The sequence below is a fragment of the Trichechus manatus genome, unplaced genomic scaffold (genome assembly GCF_000243295.1).
Source record: "Trichechus manatus latirostris isolate Lorelei unplaced genomic scaffold, TriManLat1.0 scaffold00007, whole genome shotgun sequence".
In the NCBI taxonomy this organism is placed as follows: Eukaryota; Metazoa; Chordata; class Mammalia; order Sirenia; family Trichechidae; genus Trichechus; species Trichechus manatus.
The window spans coordinates 27,617,553-27,631,276 of record NW_004443943.1 but is presented as its reverse complement, the minus strand read 5'-3'; the positions used below and the strand labels follow the sequence as shown (position 1 = coordinate 27,631,276).

At 35.5% G+C, this 13,724-nt stretch overlaps 1 protein-coding gene across 5 annotated transcripts in view; it reads right to left on the bottom strand.

The window, feature by feature from the left end:
- Positions 1-724: 724 nt before the first annotated feature.
- SLF2 (SMC5-SMC6 complex localization factor 2) overlaps positions 725-13,724 on the bottom strand; it is a 48,854-nt gene continuing 35,854 nt past the window's right edge. For all 5 annotated transcript variants that reach the window (XM_004370038.3, XM_023740841.1, XM_023740845.1 and 2 more), the window contains exons 14-20: positions 12,814-12,911; positions 12,193-12,280; positions 10,637-10,768; positions 10,012-10,089; positions 8,261-8,347; positions 6,185-6,253; positions 725-3,656 (exon numbers count right to left, since the gene is read on the bottom strand). In XM_004370038.3, coding sequence (XP_004370095.1) covers positions 3,621-3,656; positions 6,185-6,253; positions 8,261-8,347; positions 10,012-10,089; positions 10,637-10,768; positions 12,193-12,280; positions 12,814-12,911 — 588 coding nt within the window. In that variant the 3' untranslated portion in view covers positions 725-3,620. The remainder of the gene's footprint in view (positions 3,657-6,184; positions 6,254-8,260; positions 8,348-10,011; positions 10,090-10,636; positions 10,769-12,192; positions 12,281-12,813; positions 12,912-13,724) is intronic.

The following is a 13,724-nucleotide window of genomic DNA, read 5'->3' as shown; positions in this document are numbered from 1 at the left end:
TTTAACCTGGAGGTAAGATTCATGAGAGTTTTGTTTGTGTTGTCCACCACAGAATTCTCAGGGCCTAAAGGTGCCTAACATGTAGTAGGTACTCAGTAGTGGTTGAATGAATACAGCAAACGAGGTCATGTAAGAATGAGATTACTGAATGCCTGACTGCAAAGTATACAGCAAATTACATAATAATGAACTGTGTACAACTCTGACTTTATGTTTTCCAAGAGCAGAAGACGTCATACTAAAAAACTGAATGGAGAATCCAAAGCAAGAGGAAGACAGGAAGAAATTAGTTTTAAAAAATTAGGGAATGGGAGGCTGAAGAAACAGGGCACTGCAGTTACTTAACCATCCCCACTCCCAAACAAATTTTACCAAACACACTTTCAAACTGAGAAAAAGCAGTTTTAATAACACACACATACATTCATAGGACTTTAAACAGATGTAGTATAAAATCTTAAAAAGAAAAAGGAAATGTGCATTTTCCTGTAAGCTGCCTGTCTCGGAGCTGGTGGATGAACTGGCTAACAGGGCTGCCCAGGGAAACAAATGCACAGACGATGAGGTGCACCAACACTAGTAATGAGTAAGCAATAACAACCACAGATCATGCGAACTGCTCCACTGGTCTAGCCGCCTGCACCCAACTCTTGCCTCCTTAGAGACAAACCAGGACAGTCCTCCCCTAATTCTCCAACTCAGTCATCACTTGTTAATGGGTCACCTCTTAAATTTTTTTTTTTTTAATATTTAAAAATTACTCTTGGCTTAACGACTTCACACTTTAATACTGGCCAGTCCCCACCATCTATACTTGTTTTGACAGAAATACTAATGCAAATGCTCCAGTTGAGCCTGGATGACAACACACCATATTCTATCTTTTACATTTGGGGAAATTTTGTGAAGTCAAAAGCAAGCTACTACTTGCACTTCAAAACAAAGACAAAATGCCAACCTTCTAGAAGGTGACAAAGGCACCACTGCCATCAGGAGACAGGAAATGTACAAATGCTATTACTGCTACATAGATGCATGTTTTGTCCATAGACAGCCTCTTCACATAACATGATATAACCGATATAATTATATTTCCAGATAACAAGAAAAGCAGTTTAGAAAAGGCAAACAGTTACACACAAAAGCATAAACACAAGTACCTTAATTTTCGGCTTGCAGTAAGGGTCTAAGTTTGATGTACCTATCCAGAAAATTAGATAAGGTGATTTTTGGCACAGTAATATTGCCAAACACACCACCACTCAGTGCAAGCTTTGTTTGCCAAGTCCCAAATGTGGCCTGACATTTTCTGTGCAATGAACATTTTCTCCCTACCATCCCATTCACTGGGCAACAGAAGCAGGAGGGAGACAAAGCATGGGGACTCAAGAGGGAGAAGGAAAATACTTGATTTGGGAGAAAATCCATGGGCTACTACTTGTGCTGAAAGAGAATCACCAAATTTTTATGAGAATCCAAATGCAAATACTGACTGGACTGTGACCCAGAGACTGAAGTCATCTACCAGAGTCATAAATATAAGGGCATAAATGGACATTTGGTCATCTTCTTTAAAGAAAACAGATGAAGTCAATTAAAAATAGATTATTTTTACTGGAACTGTTAAATAAAAATGTATCAAAGTGATTTTAAATTTGATGGGCAGTTATCTTGTTGAAACTGCAATATAAAAGGGTCACTTAAAAAATAAAACCTGAATAACCCACTTGTCCCCCCATCAATGTACACGATTAGAAAATATTTACACGCTGTAATTACAAGCAATATAAGCAGTATTTTATACTTTGAGATTTTGTACACTTTACACAATGCAAAATGAGAAAACTATGAACACTTATAAAATTACACACAAACAATGTATCTACAAAGTATTAAATTACAGAGTGAAAGCCTCTATTGTTGGGCAGATAGATGCCAGAGTTTCAAGCTTCTGTCAAACATAACTCTTTCTATCTATCTCTTTAACCATAAGTGGCATTTTGTAATAATACCCTTGAGAGGTAGTATCAAGATAATATTCTTACCAGTAAACTCAACACAGAATAAAACTTTTGTTGGTCTGACTCTTGGAGCCTCAGTCGGCCAGGTTTCTTGGGAACTGTATTTACTTAAATCTTCTCTATAAAATCTCTAACTGCCCAATGCTTGACATGGGCTTAAAAGTTACCTATGCAATTTTAAATGATAAATTTAAGATAGAATGCTTTTTACTTCTAAGCCTCAACTTAGAGGTAGAAAGTCATTCCTCAAAATTTTATTTTCTCCCCCTCAAATCATAAACATCAAGTCCAGTTCCCTTCCCCATCCTTCCCCCCACAACTGAGGACATGAGAGTGCTCAGGAGAGCAATGTCACCCAAATCAAAATTAAAAAAAAAAAAAAAAAAAAAAGTTGACATTCACTTTCAGGAAACAAACCCTCCCAAAAGGGACACTCAGTCATTAAAAGAATTTATCAGTTTTAGCTAGTAAGAGTATGTCACTACCAAAGGCTTCAAAGGGCCCTTGGACTAAGACCAGCACGTGCACTTCTACTAACCCTCCACCAAAGGATGGCTTTCCAGTGTTTAAGAATTTAGAGCAGCTGTGGTTTTCAAGTGCAACAACTTCAAAATACAAGCACACATGTGCATGTGTGCATGCTTTCGCTTACGCACATGCATACGCGTGCACACACACAGTTTCAAAGAATAAACGCCATCCAGGTCTCTGCTAAGGTCATGTACTCGTGAAAACAAGGTGTTTGAAAACTTGTCCCGATCATTAAGCGTTAACAATGTAGATTTCTGTAATACGGCTACCAAGAGCCAAAATGCTAAGATTTAACCAGGATTCTAAGATTTAATGAGTATTTAAAAAATACATATATACGCACCTAAAAGAAACCCAAAACAAACTGCATGTGAATGTTTTGGCATAAAAACAGAGCCACTTTATAGCTTAACCTCTTTCCCCTTAAGAGGATCTCACAATATACCAAACTTCTGTTTCTCAATTGTTTGTCTGAATGTTATTTTAAAAACCTAACAGTTATAATCTTGAATAGTGAAGAAAAATGCATGAATTAAAATCTCCCTGTGGCTTATAGGAAACACAGAAGAGATGTATGCTTTTTGTTACTAAACTCAGTTCTAAGCTTCCCCTTTACTCTAAAATAACCAAGAGGGAAAATTAAACTCAACTGGAGCTTAGTGCTGATTTCCATGTCCAATCCCTCACGTTGGTCCAAACCCTTTTCTTAGATATTTCCTGTGATTATCCAAGTACCATGAACACTATCCAAGAAAAGATAATTGCTTACAGTTCAACAAGAAGAGTTAATGGGGCTGGTTAGATTAACTGTTCTACTCTGCCCCTCCCTTCGTAGGACTCTCTTCCTTTGAAAGGCCAGTTGCCTTAACAATTAAGCAGATCATGTTTCATATCCACTTCAGAAATGGCAATTTTGTCATTACCAGCTTCATACTAGATAGTCAAGTGGCACACTTGCAGCATATTTTCTTAGCATTCCATTGGATTCTGTAGTAACCCTTTCTACCCCTCTAGGCAAAGCTCTTGTTCAATTTCTCTTGGTTCACATCTGTGCTACTGCAACTCCTGTTAAGAATCTGGTACCCAGAAGTCATGAAGCTGCCCCTAGAAAAGGAAAAAATAAGCAAAACCAGGATGAAGGAAAATTTAATCAGATTATGAATTAATCCTTACAAAACTACTAATCATTAGACACTGGGCTTTGATCGTTGAAGTAATAAAATCTTTATATTATACATTTCTCTAAAAACTTATGGTAATCAGATTGATGCTCCTCATTCTCTGGTCTAACAGTAAGAAACAAGTAAAACCTAAAGTACAGGATGTTTTGCTCACCACCACGTACACCTGAAGTGTCATAATAAAGGAGATTAAGTAAAATGTTAAGCTGATTAATATAAAGTTTTTCTATTAAATTCTTTTCTGTTTTAATGCCACATTAAAAATGGCCAGCCTAGTGTCTACTGAGGCTAGAAACTAAAATACAGCTCACGATTTCTCAAAGATTTCTCTAAAAAGATACGCATATCTTACGACAGACACCAAGAGCCGAAGAGTCAAAATGTCATAAAACAGTGAGATTGCTTTTCCCAGTTAATCTTCAGTGTCCCTGTTATGTTTCTGTAAGATGTAAGAGACCTCTAGACCCTTGCCACTCAAACTACGGTCCCTGGACTAGCAGCATTGTCATCAATCTGAGAAACTATTAGAAATGCCAAATATTTCAGGTCCTACCCCTGACCTACTGAATCAGAATTGCATTTTAACAGGTTTCTGGTTGATTCCTAAGGAGCCCTAGTGGTGCAAAGGTCAAGTGCTTGGCTGCTAACCAAAAGGCTGGCAGTTTGAACTCACCCAGCAGCTCCATGGGAGAAAGACCTGACGATCTGCTCCTGTAAAGATTACAGCCTAGACAACCTATGGGGCAGTTCTACTCTGTCACATGGGGTGACTAGGAGTTGAAATCGACGCTATGGCACTTAACAACAACAGTTGATTCCCACTGTACGTTAAAATTTGAGAAGCATCATTTTAGACAATCCTGAGTTAGTCTGTAAACAAGCAGGAGGGCAAACTTAATAGCAGTGTAAAAAATGCCCCTCTTAGGCAATGGCTGTTTAAATATGTTACCAAAAGCACAAATGATAAAACAAAAAATTCAGATAAACCCGACTTTATCAAAATTAAGAACTTTTGTGCTGCATATGATATTATCAATATAGTGAAAAGACAACCCACAGAATGGGATTGGGAAAATATCTGCATATCATGTATCTAATAAGAGACTTATATTCAGAACATACAGAGGGCTCTTACAACCCAATAATAAAAAGATAAACTAAATTAAAAAATGGGCAAAGACTCCGTAAGACAGTTCTTCAGAGAAGCTATACAAATTGTTAATAAGCATGTGAAAAGATGCTCAACACCATTAGCCATTCGGGAAATGTAAATTAAAACTACAATGAGACTACACTTCACATCCATTAACCCATTAAACCTGTTGGTGTTGAGTGGATTCCGACTCATAGCAACCCTATCGGACAGAGCGGAACTGCCCCACAGGGTTTCCAAGGAATGGCTGGTGGATTTGAACTGCCAACCTTTTGTTAAGCAGCTGTGCTCTTAACCACTTGCAACCAGGGCTCCTTATACCCACTAGTATGGCTATAATAAAAAAGACAGACAATAACAAGTGTTGGCAGGAATGTGAAGGCATTAGAACCCGTATACACTGTTGGTAGGAATGTGCAATAGTGCAGCCACTTTGGAAAACAGCTTGGCAGTTCCTCAAAATGTTTATCATAAAGTTACCATATGACCTAGCAATTCCATTCTTAGGTATATATCCAAGATGTTTTCATTTGGTATTTACCCAAGTGTTTTCACCGGAAAATATATACCCACACAAGCTTCTACACAAATATTCATAATAGCCAAAAAGTGGAAGCAATTCAAATGTCTACCATGTAATGAATGGATAAATAAAATGTGATATATCCATACAATGGAGTATTATTCAGCAATAAAAAGGACATACATGCTACATCATAGATGACCCTTGAAAACATTATGCTAAGTGAAAGAAGCTAGTCACAAAAGACTACACAGTGTATCATTCCATTTATATGAAATGCCCAGAATAAGCAAATCTATAGAGTCAGAAGGTAGATTAGTGGTTGTCAGGGGCTGGAAGGAGTAAGAGGAGTGACTGCCGATGGGTACAAGGTTTCTTTACAGGGTGACAGAAATGTTCTAAAGCTATACTGTAATGGTTATAGAACTGCAAATATACTAAAAACCATTTGTATATGTTAAATGGGTGAAATGTATGGTATGTGAATTTTATCTCAATAAACTTGTTAAAAAAATGTTCCTCCTGAAATAACTCCCATTTGATGCAATCCAAAATTTTAAAAATGAGCTCCAATCATCTCCAGAAGTAAATTAATATAAAGCAAACAAAAACTAAAAAACATACAAACCATGTATCTGCATGTATTATACTGGAGTCTTCCACTTATCTGAAGACACTTAAAAGCAAGTGCTCTGTTATATTTTATTTCAAACATTTGGAATAAGTACCGTTTAGCAAAAATAAGAATAAATAAAACTGTTTAATAAAATGACACCTGAGTAGGCTGGCAGTTCTGGATTATTTCTTGCCATTTTCCATGTATCCTGGCAACCAAGTCTTTCACCTTAAAAATATCAAAAAGGGGAAAAAAGGATCAAATCAAAAAACATCCTCACCTAAAATCAATTTAATGCTCGATACCAAAGATCTGAGTGCTGTGACAGGCCCACATCCGACAACACAATTTGATTTTTGTCAAGAAAGATAAACCACTCATCTTCTGCAGTGGACTTCAAAATCACAGTAATTAATAAAACTTCCCTTCATCACTATAATCTAAAATACCAAATGCTGAGGTTGGTTTTCCTATTAGTTATTAAAAGTCATCCAGAAAAACATATTTATTCCCTGCCTTCAAAGAACTTAAAATTTTCAACTTGTTGGCCAGACAGAGAAGCTGAGGGTGGTTTGCGTTTTAGGTCCCAAGGCTTTGGCTATTCTTTGTCTTCCCAGCTTCCATTTGAAAGACTCAAGGTCACAAAAAATGCTTGTCATCTATTCATCTCTACATCACCACAAGTTCTACATTTCACTGTTATTCCTCTCTAGGTTTCTGCAAAGGATATATATCCTCTTTAACTATCTGGGATACTCCTATACTTGGAAGTTTAGTAAGTGTCTGTGTAAAACTCAAACTTTCCTACCACTCTAGAGATTCTCAACATAGCTCTTGAAAATAATTGCTTGAAAAAAATGTTTTAAACAAGTCAGGAATTTCATAGCTGCTCCAAGTTTGAAAAGTGAATTGCAAGCTCTGCTTTCTTCCTTCATCTAGAGGTCAGCAGATTCAGTTACTCCAAAACAATTGCTACTTTTTCTACGAGAGGCTTTTGGAGAGGCATACAACTTATCTATTTCAGCAGGACCATTCCCTAAGCAAGTTCCATGGACCACTGTGTCACTCTCCACTCTAAGTAAGAGAAGCTCTGGCACCAACCTGTGCCTGGACCTGGTTTTAAGAAATAAAAACCTTGGGTGGTCCCTTTCAGCATGTCTGTCAACAAGTAGCCACTACCACCAAGTTCTACGGGCCAGTAACTCTAGTCAATGTTCAAAACAATGTGCTTCTAAAACTCTGGTTTCCACTCTGAGGCAAAGAGCTACCCCTCCAAAGTGTATTTTAGTATCTGCAATCTGATATAATTTCATTAGTTGCTCATTTTTGTATTTAACTTAAATTTACTAAAATACAGATATCAACTTCAAACAGGCATTGTTCAAATGAATAGCTTTTACCAGCTAGTTAATGTATGATATAAAGTTACAAACGTAAAACTTTACATTCAGTGATTATCCAAACACAAGAGGCAAAAAAAGATCAGCTTTACATTACAAAAGCTAAAAGATGACTGGTGAGTAAAAAAAAAAATCCTTAGAAATCTTTTTTTTTGTTTTTGGTCAAATCATTTTAATACTTAACTTGCTTTCCACTCCATACACATATATTCAGCTTTTCCACTATCTTTGAATATATTGAAACTTTAAGAAAAAAAGCTCAGCAAGCTTTTGCTGAATCATTTCCACCCTAGAGCTCAAAATGGGAGATGTACTGCCCAGAAATTTTAAGAGTCCTTCCTTTAACACATTCTCTCTAATGGAATATTCAAAGAATAACAGCTAACCTATTTTTTTTCTCTATGAACAAAAGTTTTCAACCATCATAAATTTTTATAACCACTGCTTTATAACTTATACATTTATTTAAACAATGTTTTAATCCTTGAAGCTAACTTAAGCATAAAGCTCTTAATCTGTGGAACAGGAAAAAGCTAGTAAGATTCACTTGTACTGGAAGAATTATTTTTCTCCTTGGGTGTCAGGAATTTCAGAACAGAAAGTATAGTAAAATGAAAAACGCATTTGCTTTTGAGATTTTTCCTTTCACTTTCAATCTAGTTAGAAGCACTTAGCTGAGTTGATTTCCATTATTAAAGAAGAAACTCATGTATCTAAACTTACATGTTGATTTTTTTAAAGAGAGGCTTAAAATGCTTCTCTGATTCAAATATAATGTAATCAACCAAGGTTAAACAAACAAAACCTAACAGTATGTAAGAAAAAACACACTTACCTTAGTTCTATAAAAACGTTTTGGGTCTTCCCTAATATCACATTTAACATGCTTTTCCAAAGCCCCACAGAGTCGCACTAAGTGTTTCTGTGCAAAACAAACACAAGGATGAAAACTACTCTGAAGTATTAAAAATGAACAAAGAGATTATGTAGTTAGAGTAGCTAACAACCATTTAAAAATCTATCATCCCTCAGTTAGCAATTTCTGATGTGTATCATCCAACACAACAGCAACTGTATCAGTTATAACTGCCAAGACAGTAGGACTATTAGGGTTTATTGCTAGCTAATTTAGAAAATACACCAAAAAGTAAAAGTTGTCTTGCTATGTATTGAGGCATATTAATGGAAATGAACCTTACAGCTCAGACTGGGTGATGAAGTACCCAGAAATTTGAAAAGAAAACACATTCTCTAGTATAATATTCAAGTAACAGCTACCTTATTTTTTGTCTGTGAACAAAACAAGGCTTTATTAACAGAAGATCATACTGAGTTCCTTAAAAATTAAGTGTCTTAAGTTTTAGAAGTGTATAGTACAACAGTCACTCTCATACATAGTTGGAAAGAATGTAAACAGATACTTTTGAGGAGGGAAATGTGGTAATAGCTCTTGTAAAATAATTAAAATTTGACATATATATAACCTTTGACCTAGCAGTTCTACTTCTAGAATTCTCTAGGAATTTAACTTATAGACATGCTTGCACAACTGGACAGAGATACATGAACACACATGTTCGTGTTAGTTAGCTCTGTGTATAATCGCAAAAAGAAAAAAGTAATGTGCATCAAAAAGATGTTAACTACCATTGTTATTAAATAATTAGAACTGCTAATATCTTAAAATGAAAAAAAAAGGCAAGTTACACATAATAGTATGACTCCATTTTTATAAAAATAATTATATTAGGATATGCATAAATTCTGGACAAATTTAAGAAGGGCACTGGATTACAGGAGTCTTTCACTTTCTACCTTGTATGGTTTTATAACTGAAATTTTAAATAATAACCATTGATTACTTTTTAACCAGACAAAAAATTTAACAACTATAATGACCATATACGAACATTACAAATAGATGACTACTTTAGGTTCCAATCAGGACAGCAAACATATAAAAGCACATGAACCAGTCTTGCACCCTTTCTATCATGCCTAGGAGACACCAAGTTTCAAAATGGGGTTGGAAAAGCTCAGATTTGAAACGAGAAATTTAAACAAGAACTTTCTCCAGGAGTATGGATCATGGCAGTATGGAAAGAACAGGATAATTCAAAATGAAAATCTTAGTATGGGGAGGTAATGCATTTCTGAAATTTGGCAATGCATTTCTGATGTAGCCTCCCTTACTATCAGTCTAATTTTGAAGGCAAATGTTACTTCTAAAGAAGGAAAAAAAAGTGAGGTGGGAGAAGAGATGGGAAGAAACCAGCCAACAGTTGGCCCATTTAGTATTTGGTGACCTTGGTATTTTATGACTATATTACCTTGTTGCCAAGTTATGATGGTTAAGTTCCACACAACACATAGAACTAACGTTTGCCAACAAATTATCTGTCAATATGACATGGTTGCAAGGTTAGTATTACTCCCCTTTCTCCAGTGTATACTGGGAATTCTATGGCAAATCCACAGTTAACTTTTTTCAAGTTTTCTCCTCTATAAAGGATATTCTTTCATTCTATTAAAATAATGATACCTATAGAAAAAAGAAAAGAAAAAGCCACGCTAAAAATTACCTACCCGTTGTCCAGAAGAAAAAGAATGAGAGCAACTAACTTCACCAACTAAATGAAGAAGAACGTAGGTCAGGTAATAGGCCTGTTAGAGAAATGAGTAAAATTAACTTCCAGATTTAGGGCTTGTGATTTAGGCTAAAAGCTTAAGAAGCAGACCAAATGGCATTACAACAGAGGTCACAGGAAATCTTTTACAGCTAGCACAGATGTCATCCTCAGTTTACATGTTAGAAAAGCTGTCCAGGGAGGATAAAGATTTGCCACAGTGAATGCAGCTGGAAAAGTAGGGAAAAGTCAAGCATTTAACCTAGACCTTCTGATTTCTACATCAAGACATTCTTTTTACCACCTCATTTTTGCCCAGGGCTACAAAATCATACTCCCACTATTAAACTACAAAATCATACTCCCAGTATTAAACTACTAACAAACATCCTTTACCTAAATTCTCAACTCTCAGTTTATTTGAGAATTTCATGATGTCAATAAATAAAAAGCATCATTCAATTTATAATCATGTTTGCTAGAATGTCTCTAGTCTTTAAATCAGAAATGCCTATGCTATCAGTCTATGGTAAGAAAGTTAGCATTACTTATGCTCATATTTGAGATCTTCTAGCCCTGGATACCTGCTTTTCAAGTTCCAAATGAAGACTCTCATCAATGGCGTCATTTGGTTGTTCAGCCCTTTTCTTCAAGACCATTTTCTTTAGCAAATGAGAAGGCTTCATTCGTACAAGATAGTGATGTAGAACTGATATCTATCAAAAGACAGGCATTAAGCAATGCTAATCAACACAGTTGTTAGTTGCTCTTTCTTAGGCTACGTTTTTCAGTGTGTCCTCTGTTCATTTTACCTTTCCTAATTCTGCCCCTGTAGCTTTTCTGTAGTCCAATAATATCCATTTCCCTTTTATTTATAAGTCCTCAATTGTTTAAAAGGGATTTTAAGTTAAAGATTTAGGACTTGTGATTTAGGGTAAAAGATTAAGAAGGAGATCAAATGGCATTACAATAGAAATCACAGGAAATGCTTTCTTTATGAAATTATTTGAAAGTCAGTAAAATTCAATCTCCCTGTCAGGTAAAAAGTCATTGAATTCTGAGCAAGAGGTTGGGAAAAAAAAAAATCTCAACTTGATTCTGTAATCTGAATATCAATTACTGAGTTTCAGGGTTAATTATTCATATAATTCTTTTCTACATGGGCAAAAAGGGAACAGGTAACAGGACAAACAATAATTAGGAGGCAGGTGGTGGAAATTCTACTCCTGGATCTTTTCTTTTTCCTCCCCTGGTTCTTTTTTGATGGCAGTAAATATTAATCAAAGAATTGAGAGCTATTTGCTAATAACCCTATGGCTCAGGAGTAGTCTTCATGTATCTAGATTCAAATCTACCTCAACTATATTAAAAGCAGAAACCAGCTATCCCCGTCAATCTGTCTCCACAGCACCTTGCGCATACTTCTATTACTGTAATTCTTACTACACTACACCACAATGGTTGGCTTTTTTTTTTTCTATCAGCGTTTATATCTAATTCATGTTCTTATCCCTAGGGCCTAGTAGACTACCTTGTACTGAACTGCAACTGAAACAAGAACACAGGGACATCCAGCTCAGGTTCTATGGTGAATTTTCAAATCCAACTAAGGGTAATCCCATGAGTGCTGTCAATGTTTGTAAAAAGCCTTCTGGATACACTCATATACATGAGATATATTCACTACTGAGCAAGTACTGAAGGGCAATCACATTTAAGCTCTAAGATTGAAAAAGACCTTTTAATATTAAAACACGTGCGTGATATAATTAATGTACAATAGTTCTGCGATTTCTAATCTTGTGATAAAACTGCTAAACTGGATGAATTGAACCAATTCAATAAAAAATCTCAGCTTGTATTTATATAGAACATTATGATTTTCCCAGCAGCTACTGTACATTAATTCATTTGATGGTCCACAACCATCCTGTGTGGTAGAGGGTGTGATATGATCTGCATTTCAGAGATGAAGAAACTGGATCTTGTTAGTTAAGTACCATACTGAAGGTTACATGAATAGTGTTACGCTTGAGAGTTGAGATCTAACCCTAGGACTTTAGACTTAAGGCCCATTATTTTTCCCTACACTTCATTACCTCTCCCCATTTATTAAAAGAAAACAAAAATGTATTTATACCTGCAGATTATTGACATTAGGGACATCTTCATGTTTCTCATCCAAAAGCTTTGAAATAATCACTAGACTGAGGCACTGTCTCAGTTGTCTGGAATTAGAATTTTAAAGTATTTAAAATTAATTTTAATATTGCCAAGAAGAGTTCTTCTAGTTCCTTTAATTAGAAATACAGCCAATGTTTCGAGAAGACTGTCCAAAAAATGTAAAAGCTTTAATAGAACAGAAAAAACTTCATGTGAAATTTTTGTATATAAAGTCTAGAAGAGTTGCCTGAAGCTCACGCAAATCATTAAGAGCCTTTATCTTTGACTCTGCTGATTTACTGACAGAAAAAATCTATTTTATTGCTAGAATTTCTTTTTACTAAAGCAAAGCATGCTAATTCATTTATTTTCATGGTATGTATCATCTATATTAAATTATCAGATAAGTTAAAATTTAAAAAATCAGTATTATTACACAGTGACCTAAGTTAAATATCAAAATCATGCTATCAATGCCTCTTCCCACAACTGAATATGAAAAAAAGACTCCAACTGGCTGAAAATAAAGGTCCCCAAAGCATTTCATTAATATAAGCATTATAAAATTTCTTAATGTTTAATTCTCACTTTTCAGTACCTTCCACGTGATGTCCAGTTAGGAACCAGCTGTACCAACCACAGAAGGTTGTGGGGATTACTGGAGAGTTTATTTATGGCTAGACAGAGTTCAGTCACCTGAAAATAAAGAATGAGCAAGATTTCTTTTCAAATAGGTCAGTGGCATCAAACATTTAACAGATCATCCACATCCCTTCTTATAATCCTCAGCATTATAAAAGAGCATTTATTTTTATGAATAGCTTGAAGTCTAGAACCTGCTGAAATGTACACAGTACACGGATTCAGTTTTATCTTCAACTCTAAAACAGACAAGTTGATCAGAATTTCATCTGGCTTCCATGTTTTGTGCTATATTATATCTATATACATTTACATAGTCCATCTTAGAAAAATAAAGTGATCTAAATACAAGTATCAGTTTCCTAATCCATATAATAAGAGTTGCACAAGATCATGTATATTCCTGATCTGGGATTTCTTGCACTTTAGGGATCCTCACTATTTCAGTATTTAAAAAAAAAAAATTAACATCTTTACTTCAAAATAATCCAGAAGGTTCAAGTATGGGGTAGGGGTTAACAAATGAGTCAAGACAGACATGCTGAAACTGCCGATTCATTAAACTCTTTTCTCTACTTTTGCTTGTTTGAAATTATACACCAAAAAAGGCTGAAAAATATAATTTTAAAAAAGGCCTAAAGTCAACTGGCATAACAAAGTTTATTAAGAAAATGTTCTGCATCCCACTGTGGTGTGTGGCATCTGGGGTCTTAAAAGCTTGCAAGCGGCCATCTAGGGTGCATCAATTGGTCCCAACCCACATGGAGCAAATGAGAATGAAGAACACCAAAGACACAAGGAAAATATTAGCCCAAGAGATAGAAAGGGCCACATAAACCAGAGACTCCATCAGCCTGAGACCAGAAG